Source organism: Trachurus japonicus, chromosome 8, assembly GCF_045865225.1.
Source record: "Trachurus japonicus isolate A0001 chromosome 8, Traja_1.0".
In the NCBI taxonomy this organism is placed as follows: Eukaryota; Metazoa; Chordata; class Actinopteri; order Carangiformes; family Carangidae; genus Trachurus; species Trachurus japonicus.
In genome coordinates this window covers 3,224,256-3,237,503 of record NC_140914.1, presented here as the reverse complement: position 1 = coordinate 3,237,503, position 13,248 = coordinate 3,224,256, and the positions used below count along the sequence as shown (strand labels likewise).

The 13,248-nt window shown below is 43.1% G+C and overlaps 1 protein-coding gene across 1 annotated transcript in view; it reads right to left on the bottom strand.

Annotated features, from left to right (window-relative positions):
- Positions 1-9,095: 9,095 nt before the first annotated feature.
- LOC146982330 (uncharacterized) overlaps positions 9,096-13,248 on the bottom strand; it is a 420,172-nt gene continuing 416,019 nt past the window's right edge. Inside the window, exons 14-15 of the mRNA XM_085785572.1 lie at positions 11,048-11,221; positions 9,096-9,282 (exon numbers count right to left, since the gene is read on the bottom strand). Of these exons, the coding sequence (XP_085641698.1) occupies positions 9,096-9,282; positions 11,048-11,221 (361 nt within the window). The remainder of the gene's footprint in view (positions 9,283-11,047; positions 11,222-13,248) is intronic.

Here is a 13,248-nt window from a genome sequence, read left to right as displayed (position 1 = left end):
TTTTGCGCGTGGTATTCGTTTCCGCCATGGAGAGAGTGGACAGAGAGCTGGACGGACGAAGGGACAGAATGACATTTGATCCGATGCATACAATAACAGCATGTGTGTTCATCTCTCTCGGGCTCTGTTTAGATAAATAAACACAAATCGCTACAGGGCCCAACTCGTCATATAGTGACGAACAGGCAGCAGCTGCAGCGACAATCACACACCTGTAATATGTGTGTGTGTGTGTGCCGCCCATGATCGAGTGGATTAATAGAGAGCTCAGGTGGGACACACGGATCTAAACGCTCTGACCACGGACCAGAGGGATCAAAGACGGGCAAAGGCAGCGGTGACGTGTCTCCAGAGGAGAGGAGAGGAGAGGAGAGGAGCGCACTGCAGGAGAGACGTGCCCCGTGCGTAACGGCGCGTAAAAGACTTTTAACACGGCTGAAAAACTGTTACAGAATGACCCAGACGTGAGGAAATGCAGAGATGTAAGATCACGGGGCTCTGACAGGTATCAAATCAATAAACGCATACGTTTTGGCAAAGTTGTATCAGTTAGTACATGGTTTTCAGACGTGGTGAATAAAGACGCAAAAACAGCCACCGCAGTCTCTTCCTGGTTAGGTAAATCACATTGCACGCGCTAAATAAATCTATTTGCATCTACTCCTCCCAGTATTCTGCACGTTCTGGCTGAAACGCCCATATTTACATATTCATCAAGGCAAACACGCTAAATGGATCGCACGTGCTATTCTGCTCGTGTGAGGGACGCAATCCTCGGTGCGTCCGGTTAGTAGATCAGGTTCCACATGTGTTTGCGCGTTCAATCACGTTTGCACACGTTTTAATACACGCAAACCTTTAGTAAATCCGGCCCTAAGTCTCTTAAACAATGACTACAAAGTGTTTGCAAAGCTCCTTGCTCTTCGCATGGAAAAAGTAGTTCCCTCTCTAGTAAACCTGGACCAGGTGGGATTTATAGCTGGCCGCCAGTCTGCTAACAACATGAGAAGACTGTTCCATGTAATGCACAGAGCAGGCTCACTTCAGCGTCCAGCGATGGCAATATCGCTGGACGCTGAGAAAGCCTTTGATAGAATAGAATGGCCATATTTATTTAATATCTTATCTAGATTTGGGTTTGGTCAGGTATGTATGAAATGGTTTAGAACACTTTATTCTGACCCAGTTTCCATGATTAGAAGCAATAATATATTATCTGAACCCTTCCAATTGTATCGAGGGACACGACAGGGTTGTCCAATTTCCCCCTTAATTTTTATCTTGGCTCTCGAGCCTTTAGCCTGTGCCATACGCGCTAGCTCTAACATAAAGGGTATCCCCATGGGTGGCCACCAGTTTAAAATGAATTTATTTGCTGATGATATTTTATTGACTCTAATTGACCCCCTTCAATCCATTCCTAGAGTATTGGAGAAAATTAAAACCTTTAGTCTGCTCTCGGGCTATAAAATAAATGGGGGTAAATGCGAAGCCTTACCATTAAACCCCTTTACTCACTCGTCTCATTTGGGCTCAGCCCCATTTATTTGGAAACCTGAAGGTATTAAATATTTAGGTATAACGATTAAAACACCAATCAATAAGATTTTTGATGCCAACGGTCCAGGTTTACTTAAAATAATTAAAGAAGATTTGAAAAGATGGTCAACTTTACCCTTATCATTATGGGGCAGGGTAGACATATTAAAAATGAATGCTCTGCCGAGACTAGCCCATGTAATATCATCTATTCCCCTTCAATTCCCTCAATATTGGTTTAAAGATATACAATCTATATTCTCTACATTTTTATGGAAGAATAAAAAACCTAGAATCAGTTATAAAAAGATGTCCATGCTGAAGAGTAAAGGTGGTCTAAGTGTTCCTGATATGTATTTATATTATCTTGCATACAATGCCAGATTTCCCATTGTGTGGGGCTATAGCACTAAAACCTGTAAGCCAAATTGGGATTGGTTAGAGGAACAGATAATTAAAGATCATAATAAACATATATCCCTGCCATCATTATGGTACTGTCCTAAAGATATGGCTGGCATAGACAATCCAATAATTAGGTGCTCCATTGGCATAGTAAAGCTTGTGCATATGCAGAAGGCTAGGCATTGTGGGGAGTTCTCTTCCCTCCTGCCCACTATGGAGTAACCCTCTTATTTCAGCAGGCGGCCTCCCTTTAAACATCTCTGCTATGAAAAATGGTGGATTGCACACATTAGGGCAAATTGTGAAGGATAACACCATGATACCTTTTTCTGAAATGTTATCGAAATTTAACATGAATAACTCAAGTTTCCTCTCCTATCTCCAGCACAAGGCTGTTATTACCAAAATATCCTCAAAAGGAGCAAGTGTGTGTAGTCAGGAACACTTAGACAAAACGTTAAAAAAACTTGTGGGTGGAAAAGGTCTGGTCTCAGGCATTTATAAATTATTACTCCTATCCTCCTCTAATACCAACATTAGGGCTCAGTCAAGATGGGAGGAAGATTCAGGTATCTCACTTTCCCAGCAGGAATGGGACAGAATCTGGAATAGCTCTGTATCTTTTACCAAATGTGCACGTTTTAGGATTATCAACTTTAAAATCTTACATAGGGCCTGTGGTGGAAAATTGCTTTGATGGGTATTCTCCTTGTAATAAGTGGTAACATAGTCTTTGAAGTTGTTGTAGTAAGACCATGTAGCAATCCTGTTAACTCCACTAGTGGAGACATTTGTGTATTGACCATAATAAACCTGGGGGACAGAGGAAGGACACTAGGATGACCCACGTACAACCTTGTTTACTAATTGCTCTAGGTTGTAAATACCTACAGAGAAACCAACAACGGGGGTAGACATTTGTTGAGTAACACATCTGTTGGATTGTTTTATTGTCTGAGAAAGCTAGAAGTGTTTGTAGTAATGTCTAACCAGAGTCATAAAGTGGGGTATAAGAAGGGACTGCAACCTCTGTTCTTGGGGCACTACTCTGAACTGCTACCTGCCATGTAGTTCTGTGTTCTGTTCCCTTCTCCCCTTCTCTGTGGAGAATGGAGAATAAACTTGGGTGCATGCTACCTCTCCTGTCTTGTTCTTTGACTCGCCACCGGCAGGACCAATATTCCCACGACAAGATGGTGGCAGCGGTGGGATCTCCAAAGTACCCATTTGGGGGGTCTGGGACCTCTAGTGCTTCTAAGGCGAGAGGCCGTACTAGTAAAGATCCAACTACGGGGTCGGGGTATTCTGGGAATACTGCCTAAAAGTTGTCTCTGGGAGGCACGTGTAAATAGCCGGGGTTTACACCTAATAGACGCGTAGGGGCCGTGAGGACGCTCATTGAGCATGGGATCTAACAGCAGTCAGGAATGTGAGCCTGTGTCGCCAAACGAGCAATGCATGAAAGATAAATATGGTGATGAAACAATTAAGTTTATGCCGCTGTGGTGTAGCAAAATGGGTTCCCCTGAGGGGGTTCTTTTAGTTTGCAACACTTGGCGTTGTTAGAAGGAAAACTAAGTAGAAGAAAAAGAAATAAGAAAGGGTAAGAAGGTAGTAATGATGGATTTGAGGAAGTAGAATAGCAAAGAGTAGCATTTAATGCGTGGGTAAAGGAAGCGAAGCGTAGCGATAGAAAGCAAACTTGTAAGTTGATGAAGAAGGTGCTTGTAGAGCAATCAGACATGACAAGAACAGACAATTCTTCTCAGTGCTCTTCTCTGTCTGCTTCTCTTTCACAGTTGGTAAAGGTTGACCTGGACCTCGACTCCTGTACCACTCCTCCCCCACCACAGCAACAGCCGCAGATGCAGCCGATGTCGGATGTGCAGCAGCAGCAGCAGCAGCAGTACAGCCACCTCAGGCAAGCACAGAGACTGGTCCTGAAGCAGGAGCAACAGTATGGAGAGCAGGGAGCTGTACATCAGTCTGCTGATGTGATGTCACCTGATGTGAAGCCAAAGACACTTCTTTGACATCTCCACACACAGGGACATGTGTGTAACATGGAAAATAAGAGACACAGCAAGAGTAAAAAGACAGCAGATCTTCACGATGCCGCCCTCACTATGCTGAAAACAGTTCACAGCAATTCTCAGAGAGACAGAGAGTTCAACACCCGAGGAAGATGCCGTGAAGGAGGACAAGTGGGCAGAAGATTTTGAGGGCCAAGCAGGGCCTACATTGAAGACGATGTGTGTTTCACATGCGGGCAAAAAGGACACTGGGCGCGAGATTGCCCAAAGAACAAATCAGACTGATGGGGAGAGTGGACGGAGGAGAGGAAAAGGTCTCAGCCGAATGCCACTGTGTCAGAAGATAGAGGTACTGCACACACTCACACTACACACAAAACACAAACACATGAGAGTGCTACTGGGAAAACTAACGTAAACAGAGGCACATATGTACAAATGCAGACTGAGGCCTATCAGCAATTGCCAGCATACGCTAACTGTAGGTCAAAACAAACTCAAATTTCTTGTTGATTCAGTAGCAACAAACTCTGTAATCAGAGCGTGTGATCTCTCTCCCTCTCCAAAGATGAGTGGTAGATATGTGTATTCCATGGAAGCATCAGACACAGCAGTCTGATCACTGTCCTATTAATCTCTTGGGAAGAGACGTAATGATAACTTTGGGGATATCTATTTTGTCAACTATAGAGGGACTGAAAGTCATAAAAGCAAATGCCTTGGTTAACCAAATGGTGTATATTAACTACACTCCACTGTAGTACACATATCAATGGCAGTTGGCCAACACAGAAGCAAGCAGAACATTAATTGAAGAGGCAGAGACAATCATGACCGCTCTTAACATTGTATTCATGCAAGATTTACTGTGTATTGACATATGAGACTAACTGGTACCAGGACAGACAGGACTGACGACTTGGACATACTGACTATTGGTGACGTTTACAGGGACACAGACAAAAGTGCAGCAGCCATAAACCTGCCTAACGACCTGTGACAACTGTTTGAAGTTCCCAATGCAGTCCCACATGTAGCCTTGGCTAATACAAACAACTGTGAGTGGGAAGACATAGGGTCATTTGTTAAGGACTGCACACAAGCGACTGACTGGATAGACACTTCCACTGAAGGTGTCCAATACTGTGCGAGACTGAGCTCATGTAAATAAGCATTTTTCTGCTGATGTACACAGCATGCGCAGCGTAACACTAATGTCTGAGAATATGAATGATCTAACCTATATGTTTCCATGTATGAATGTATAAAAAAAAAAAAAAAAAGAAAAAAGTGCATGTTCATCCCTTGTTAAAGCAGATATCAGTGGAATGTTTTTGTTAATATAAGTCCTAAATAGTCCTATTTTCCGTCAGCAATCACTTACATGAAGTATTTCAGCCTAAACACGAGTCTCTCCGTCACTCTGCTCTGCTGTAACCCGAGGAGAAAATTTTCCTTGTGGGATACAAGTGTTATCCAATGAGGGGAGAGAACGGCATGAAGGGCTGTGTGTGCAGCCAAGGGATGCGCGTGAATGTGGTGACGTAGCACGAGGACCAATTGATGCCTGACAAGGGCGGGGGCTGCTAACTCATGGTGCGTTCAAGGAAACTCGTACTTTGTGTTTTTCCTTCCTGTGAGGTCATACCAGTTCGATCTGGTACGAGTTCACGGGTCGGAAGTTACGAGTGGCCGTTATAGGGAACTTTCACAGACAACAGGACGGTAAAAACACGAGCTACGGGTTACCTGGAACGCTACCAAGTCGTAGTTGTGACTTGAAGCTGTAACTTACGGTTTCAAAAGCCTGCCTTGAACACAGCATTAGCCGAAACGGCCGTGCCGCTGTTATCTGCTTTAAGTCAAGTACCTGTCAAATTGTGGGCTAAAGGGAAATATGATGTGGGTCTAGAAAGAACGACAGAACCTAAAGCGTGGTTTCTGCATTTCGCCAAATAGACACATGGGTTAGGCCGCGTGTCAAAAGGGGGGATGTATGCCGCATTGGCAAAATATTGGTTTATTGCTTGTCTTCCTTGTTAGTGGATTTTCATTCACAGGTGAAAGCAGCACTGCCGGATCCAGCCAGCAGTACACTCCACCCATTCCAGCGAGGAGATTAGGTGATAGTAGAGGACCTGAGGGTGAAGAGGTGGAACCAAAAGAAGTGGCTAGGACCATTCCAAGTGCTCCTGATATACAGCAGTGAAAACTTCTGAGAGAGCAACGTGGATACACGCCAGTCACTGCAGGAAGGTGCCAGAGCCAGAGGACAACCCCACACAAGTTTAACCAAAGGAGGGAAAACACTCACTCGCTCACACACACACTTACAGCGAGGCAACGATGACCAGCACAGCTGAAAGGTGTAAGCCAAGCGCTGCCACAGCAGCAACAATGAAGTTCACATGTTGCATACGCATGATTCCAGGGTAAAAGCAACACACAAGACACTGTGTAGTGTCCAACGAGGGACAACGATGGAACGCAGAGCTTCGTGACAAGTGTTTAACAACCTATTAAGATACTGTAGTGCTAACAATGATGTCTATGATGTGTAAAGGTTGAAAAAAGTGTATTCAATGATGTGTTGGATTGAAGCTTATGCATTTTCTACAATGATGTCTGATTAGTTGATCATTAATGATAAAAAGGGGGGAGTTGTGGTGGAAAATTGCTTTGATGGGTATTCTCCTTGTAATAAGTGGTAACATAGTCTTTGAAGTTGTTGTAGTAAGACCATGTAGCAATCCTGTTAACTCCACTAGTGGAGACATTTGTGTATTGACCATAATAAACCTGGGGGACAGAGGAAGGACACTAGGATGACCCACGTACAACCTTGTTTACTAATTGCTCTAGGTTGTAAATACCTACAGAGAAACCAACAACGGGGGTAGACATTTGTTGAGTAACACATCTGTTGGATTGTTTTATTGTCTGAGAAAGCTAGAAGTGTTTGTAGTAATGTCTAACCAGAGTCATAAAGTGGGGTATAAGAAGGGACTGCAACCTCTGTTCTTGGGGCACTACTCTGAACTGCTACCTGCCATGTAGTTCTGTGTTCTGTTCCCTTCTCCCCTTCTCTGTGGAGAATGGAGAATAAACTTGGGTGCATGCTACCTCTCCTGTCTTGTTCTTTGACTCGCCACCGGCAGGACCAATATTCCCACGACAGGCCTATATCACGCCTTACAAGCTAAATAAAATGGATAACTCTGTATCCTATGCTGGCATGGGTGTGGACAAGTAGGCACCCTGGCCCACTCCCTCCTGTTTTGTCCTGCTGTCAAGGCCTTTTGGGATGCAGTCAGAGACACATTGTCCCAAATCTTAAATATTGAACTGATTCTTTCTCCAGCTACATGCCTATTAGGTGTCCAACCGTCTGGCATGAACTATTTAATTGCGCAAAAAATTGTCTCACTTGCTTGTCTTACAACTAAACGTACAATACTAATGAACTGGAAAGTTAGAAACCCCGACTGTTTCAACATGCTGAAATGGTTGGATGAATTCTTAAACCTTGTAAGTATGGAAAAGGCTGCTTCCGCCTTGTTGGACCTTCACAGGAGGGAGGACGGCTTATGGGACATGATTAGAAACTTTATGACAGCACAGCACCTTGCCCTCACCCCACCATAATGTTGTCCCATTGATTCAAGATTGACTATTCTGTACTGGAGAAATCAGTGTCTGGTGTGAACTGGAGGGACGCGGCTCGCGCGCGATTTCCGCGGCCACTCCGCTTCACCGTCCCTCTCTGACTGGCCGCACATCTCGAGTTGTGGGGCGGCCGCTGCAGCGCTTCAGTTCGGCGTGTGTTCTATTTTTCACACGAGCCGGAGCGCTGTTGTCAAGCTGGATAGACGTACCAGACAGGAAGTTGGGCTCAGAAAAGACGAGAGAATCCGGTCAATTTTCAAAATAAAATAATTAAATGATGATTAATTAAGTTGTTGCTTGCCCGTCTATTTGTCAGGTGTGTCTGCACGCGAGACACACACATCCATTCATACAGAGCTAGAAACAGACCTGTGTGTGTGGAAAACCGAGTACAGACGGGTAGAGATGCGAGTGGAGTCGATGTTTCACTGGCACGGAGAGAGCAAGACGCGCTGCTTCCGCGGGCAGTGTCCAGGCTGTGAGTCGCGTCCATGTCGGTCAGTCTGTTGTCACCCTGCTTTGACTAGCGACGCAGGTGGAAGTGACCAACACGTCCGGACAAGTTCCTCGGTGCTATGCTACCGTGACGTGCCACTGCCAAGTAGCCAGGGTCATTCAATGGGCCAAATTTAAAGTGCTTGCGCATTGAATTGCCACTCAGAATGAATTGCGTTCATTTTTCTAACGCGTTAATTTGCAGTGTAATTAATTAATCTAATTAACGCGTTAAACTGACAGCCCTAATTTCTATTTAATGTTTTCAGAATAAAGTCTATTTTTATAAATTCACTTTAATCCACTGTAGGTGGATCAGATACAACAGTCAGTGAACTGACCTCAGAGTCTCCAGTCTACAGTCTGGACTCTCCAGAAAACCACTCAGACCCTTCACTCCTGAATCCTGCAGGTTGTTCCAGTTCAGCTCCAGTTCTCTCAGGTGGGAGGGGTTGGACTTCAGAGCTGAGACCAGAGAAGAACAGCTGATCTCTGACAAACTGCAGCTCCTCAATCTGAATAAAGAATAAAAGAAGAAGATTAATTCATTGATGATCAGAAAGAAGAGTTTCTTCTTCAACAGGTGAATTTCAGTGTCTTTGACCAAACATGAGTTGTGAGGATCTTGTGCACATTGTTGTGATAGAGATGAAGTGAGTTGATGAGCTGATACTGGACATTTTCTCCAGAGTTTCTAGAAAACATGAGTCGTCTGACTGAGAGAAATACGAGTGTGTGTGAAGGTTGAACTGAAGTGAACAGACATTATTCATGACCACTGAGTGAAATGAGCTGAAACTGAAGAATCATTCTCACAAAACAACAACTGCAAATATTCAACAACCACTATTTCAAATGTCATTAATCAATTCAATCAAAGTCAATGATTCAAGTTCTGAGTGAAGATCGATCAGGTTCAGTTGTGGATCAAAGATCTAAGATCTACAACAGTAACAGTCAGTGAACTGACCTCAGAGTCTCCAGTCTACAGTCTGGACTCTCCAGAAAACCACTCAGATCCTTCACTCCTGAATCCTGCAGGTTGTTCCAGCCCAGGTCCAGTTCTCTCAGGTGGGAGGGGTTGGACTTCAGAGCTGAGACCAGAGAAGAACAGCTGATCTCTGACAAACTGCAGCCTCCCAATCTGAATAAAGAATAAAAGAAGAAGATTAATTCATTGATTACTCAGGGGTCGACAATATAAATGGCCCGGTGGCCCGCAAACCGTCAGGGCCACCAGAACGCTCCAAACCGGGCCAGTGAAAATAATGCCTTGAAAAAAATATAACAAGTAAATAAATAAATCTAATTTCACATTAAATCCCTGTGGTATGAAATGATAACTGTCAAATCGTCTCGGTAATTAGTGCTAAGAGATTCCGACCCAATCAACGACAGAGACATCTACTTTCTGTGCGCAGCCAGCGCTGTGCCCTGGCACGTCGGCACCACCTGCAAGCAGCTGCAGCTGCAGCTCCAGCTCACTCACTGCTGCTGATAGAAGGTCGTCACAAGAACCGATAAAAACCTTTTTCTTAACCATGAAACTTCCCTCCTCCTCAGCGCGTCGGGTCGAGTCCTGTCGGGACCGACGCAAACGTTACACACAGGCCAGAGCTTGCGCTAGGGCGCCAGCTGTTCGGTGTGCGCCACAGCGGTGGTGCACGTGACGTTTAGACCATAATAACAACAACAACAAAAAAAACATGTGTAAACACAAAACTGAGCTGAAAATGAAACAATGAGTCAGTTTTGCACCAATCTGTGGAAACAGCCTAAACGTGAATGAATGAGAACAACAGTTATATCACTGAACTACTTGGAGGATAAAAGTAATGACTACATAACTTCATGTTTGTGTTGAGGCATATTTACCATTTTAACTCTGTTTTTACTTCATTGTTAAACCACAGTGGAGGCTAAATACTGTACAAGTCTAATGTGAAACAGTTATTTATTTATTAAATAAAGTAGCCTGATGAATTTAGAAGCACTTTTTTTGTCCTTCTTAAACCGTGGTATCAAATAATTGTCAAGAATCGTGGAAATTTACTAGTATTCGTATCGATATATAAAAACGTTCCAGCCTCGATGGCGAGACTGCAGGAATTGGCTGGGATATGTTGTTTTTCGTTAATATGAGGATTGATACCTATTGTCCTGGGCCAGTGGTTAGAATGGTGGGGCCAGTGATCTTCCCTTATTGTCTACCCCTGTTACTAATCAGACGTGTCCTGATCAATAATCAATAGAGGACTTTGTCCTTGTGTTCTTGTGGATCTTCATCATGTGGCCTTCTACACACATCATCCACATGTCAGCACAGATTCATCAGCTGCTGCTGACCTCAGCTCAGTCTGTCAATATACAATCAATATCTGATCAATACCTGTTGGACTAAACACTGACTACAACTCTCTGATTTAGAGATTCTGATTCTTTTAGACAGATTTATATTTGTACCATTTCATGTCACGAACTTCGTATTTTTATTCTTCTCTGTTATTATTATTATTATTATTATCAATAACTTTATTGATCAACTCGTATCAGGGTTAAATCAATAAACTAACAGCACAGGGGTCAATGACGTGATGAAACCCAGTGTCAAGTGGTGTAACTTTGATTTCTGATAAAAATCTGAATAAAGAGGAAAATAAATCTGGACTCAAATGAGGAATTAATACAACTCTGTGTTTCTGGACTCATTTTACATCATTTGTCACAGATTATTTAGAAGAAGAGTTTTTTGTTTTTGGGACATGTCCTGCTCAAGATGTATTAAAATCTAAATATAGAAACACAGAAAATAATCTATTTCAATTTAATGTTTTCATAAGAAAGTATATTTTTATAAGTTCACTTTAATCCACTGTAGGTGGATCAGATACAACAGTCAGTGAACTGACCTCAGAGTCTCCAGTCTACAGTCTGGACTCTCCAGAAAACCACTCAGATCATTCACTCCTGAATCCTGCAGCTTGTTTCCAGTCAGGTCCAGGTGTCTCAGGTGGGAGGGGTTGGACTTCAGAGCTGAGACCAGAGAAGAACAGCTGATCTCTGACAAACTGCAGCCCCTCAATCTGAATAAAGAATAAAAGCAGTGAGTTGAGGACAAAGCTCCTTGTTGACAGCGTTCAGTGTCTCATCATCTGTCCAGAGCTGAAGAAGCTTCAGAAAGAACAAGTTTAGATTATAGCTGCTGCGCAGCGATGGGTCGGGTCCGGGCTACTTTTGGGCAAATTTAGGCAATTCTGAGCAACAAACAGGAGAATAGGAAGACAAGACAGTTGTCCTTATAATGTCCAATTTGGACCAGTTGAGGATTGAACCCACAACCTCGGGAACCAAAGACCGTTGTCTATCGCACTGAGCTAATTGACAAGTGGCAGTTCAACAGTGGCTTCACAAATTGAGTAAGCCATTCACTGTCGTGTAGGCAGATTTGAAACCACAGTAAAAAGAAAAATCAGTTTTTGAGGTAATGATATGTATTTGTTAAACATCTACTATGAGTCTAAGATGTTAGGAGCCGTCGCACATGGTCCAGTCCAAGCTATTTGGATTTTTAAAATTAGAAGCTTGCTGTGGTGCCACCATTAGGACAATTGTCTTGTGTTTCGTGTTGAGGACAACTGACATTTTGATCTGTCATCATCATCATCATCACCCTTGCTGGGACTCGAACCCACAGCCTCTGACACCAAGAACCAGCTCCTAACTGGCTAAGCTAATTGGCTTGTAGTGAGACCTGCTGTGTAGCTTCATTTATCCACTCAGGTGAGCCAGTGCCCGGGCAGCTGTTGTAAAGGCAGATTTCAAAAATGGTCAAAAAGTCAGAAATTATGTTATCTAAACAAAAATCTGTTAATACATAAATTGCATTTAGACAGCAAAACAGCTTGAGGACATGTGACATTTTGATCTGTCATCATCATCATCATCATCATCATCACCCTTGCTGGGTCTCGAACCCACAACCTCTGACACCAAGAACCAGCTCTTAACTCGCTGAGCTAATTGGCTGGTAGTGAGACCTGCTGTGTAGCTTCATTTATCCACTCAGGTGAGTCAGTGCCCGGGCAGCTGTTGTGATGAAATGGTCAAAATTTCAGAAATTCAGTCATCTAAACAAAAATCTGATAATACATAAATTGCATCTTGACAGCATGAAAATGTTGGTGATTTGTTTTTAATGATAAGTGTTTTGCTTCATAAGAGAAAATCTGATGTTTAAAAATTCCACACTCACATTGGCTGCAGTTGTTCCCATGAGAGCAGAATTCAAAATGTTCTCAAAAATTCAGTTTTTGAATTAAAATTCTGATATTTGCCAAACTTCATTAACCATGACTCCAAAATATTCTAATTTTTTTTCAGGAAGTTTGAAAATGTATTTAGCAAGAATTTGATGGTATATGTTTACAGTAGTGTTTACAGTCAAACGTTTTCATGCACTGTAGGCTCAATTTTTGCTTAATCAAAAATCCGAGAAACAAGTTTTGTGGAGGACAGTCTGGAGATGCTCTGTAGCAAGTTTGGTGACAATTGAGCAAAAATTGTGGGAGGAGATACATTTTAAAAGTTTTACAGTTATTGAAAAAAACAGAGTGATGGACTTCATAATTTGTAATGAGTTTAAGTGGACAAAAGTTTCAGCAGTATTGAGGCTACATTGTGGTGAAGTTTCAACACTGTAGCATCTACCGTTGGTTTGGTAGGAATTTTTAAAGTTTTTAAATTTAAACGCTTATTGTGCCCCCCCTAGGAGGGGGGGGCACATGTCCTTGGAGTTGAGTGAATCTGGCATGGGGTCGGATGTTTCTGTGAAGTTTGGTGAGTTTTCGCCCATGGGAAGTATGACTTCCTTGGAAGAAGAAAGAAAGAAAGAAAGAAGAAGAATTCCTAGGAATACAATAGTGTCCCGGCAGCTTAGCTGCCCGGACCCTAAAAATCAAAGTCCAACAGCTGAAGCAACAGGAAGCAGGTTAAACAGTGACAGAGAGAAACAGCTCATTAATATTCATGAGAAGCTGCTGCTTCTTCAACACAGACGCAGTGACTCCGCCTCTTCACCTGTCAGCTCCACCTGTGGCTCCATCCATACAAA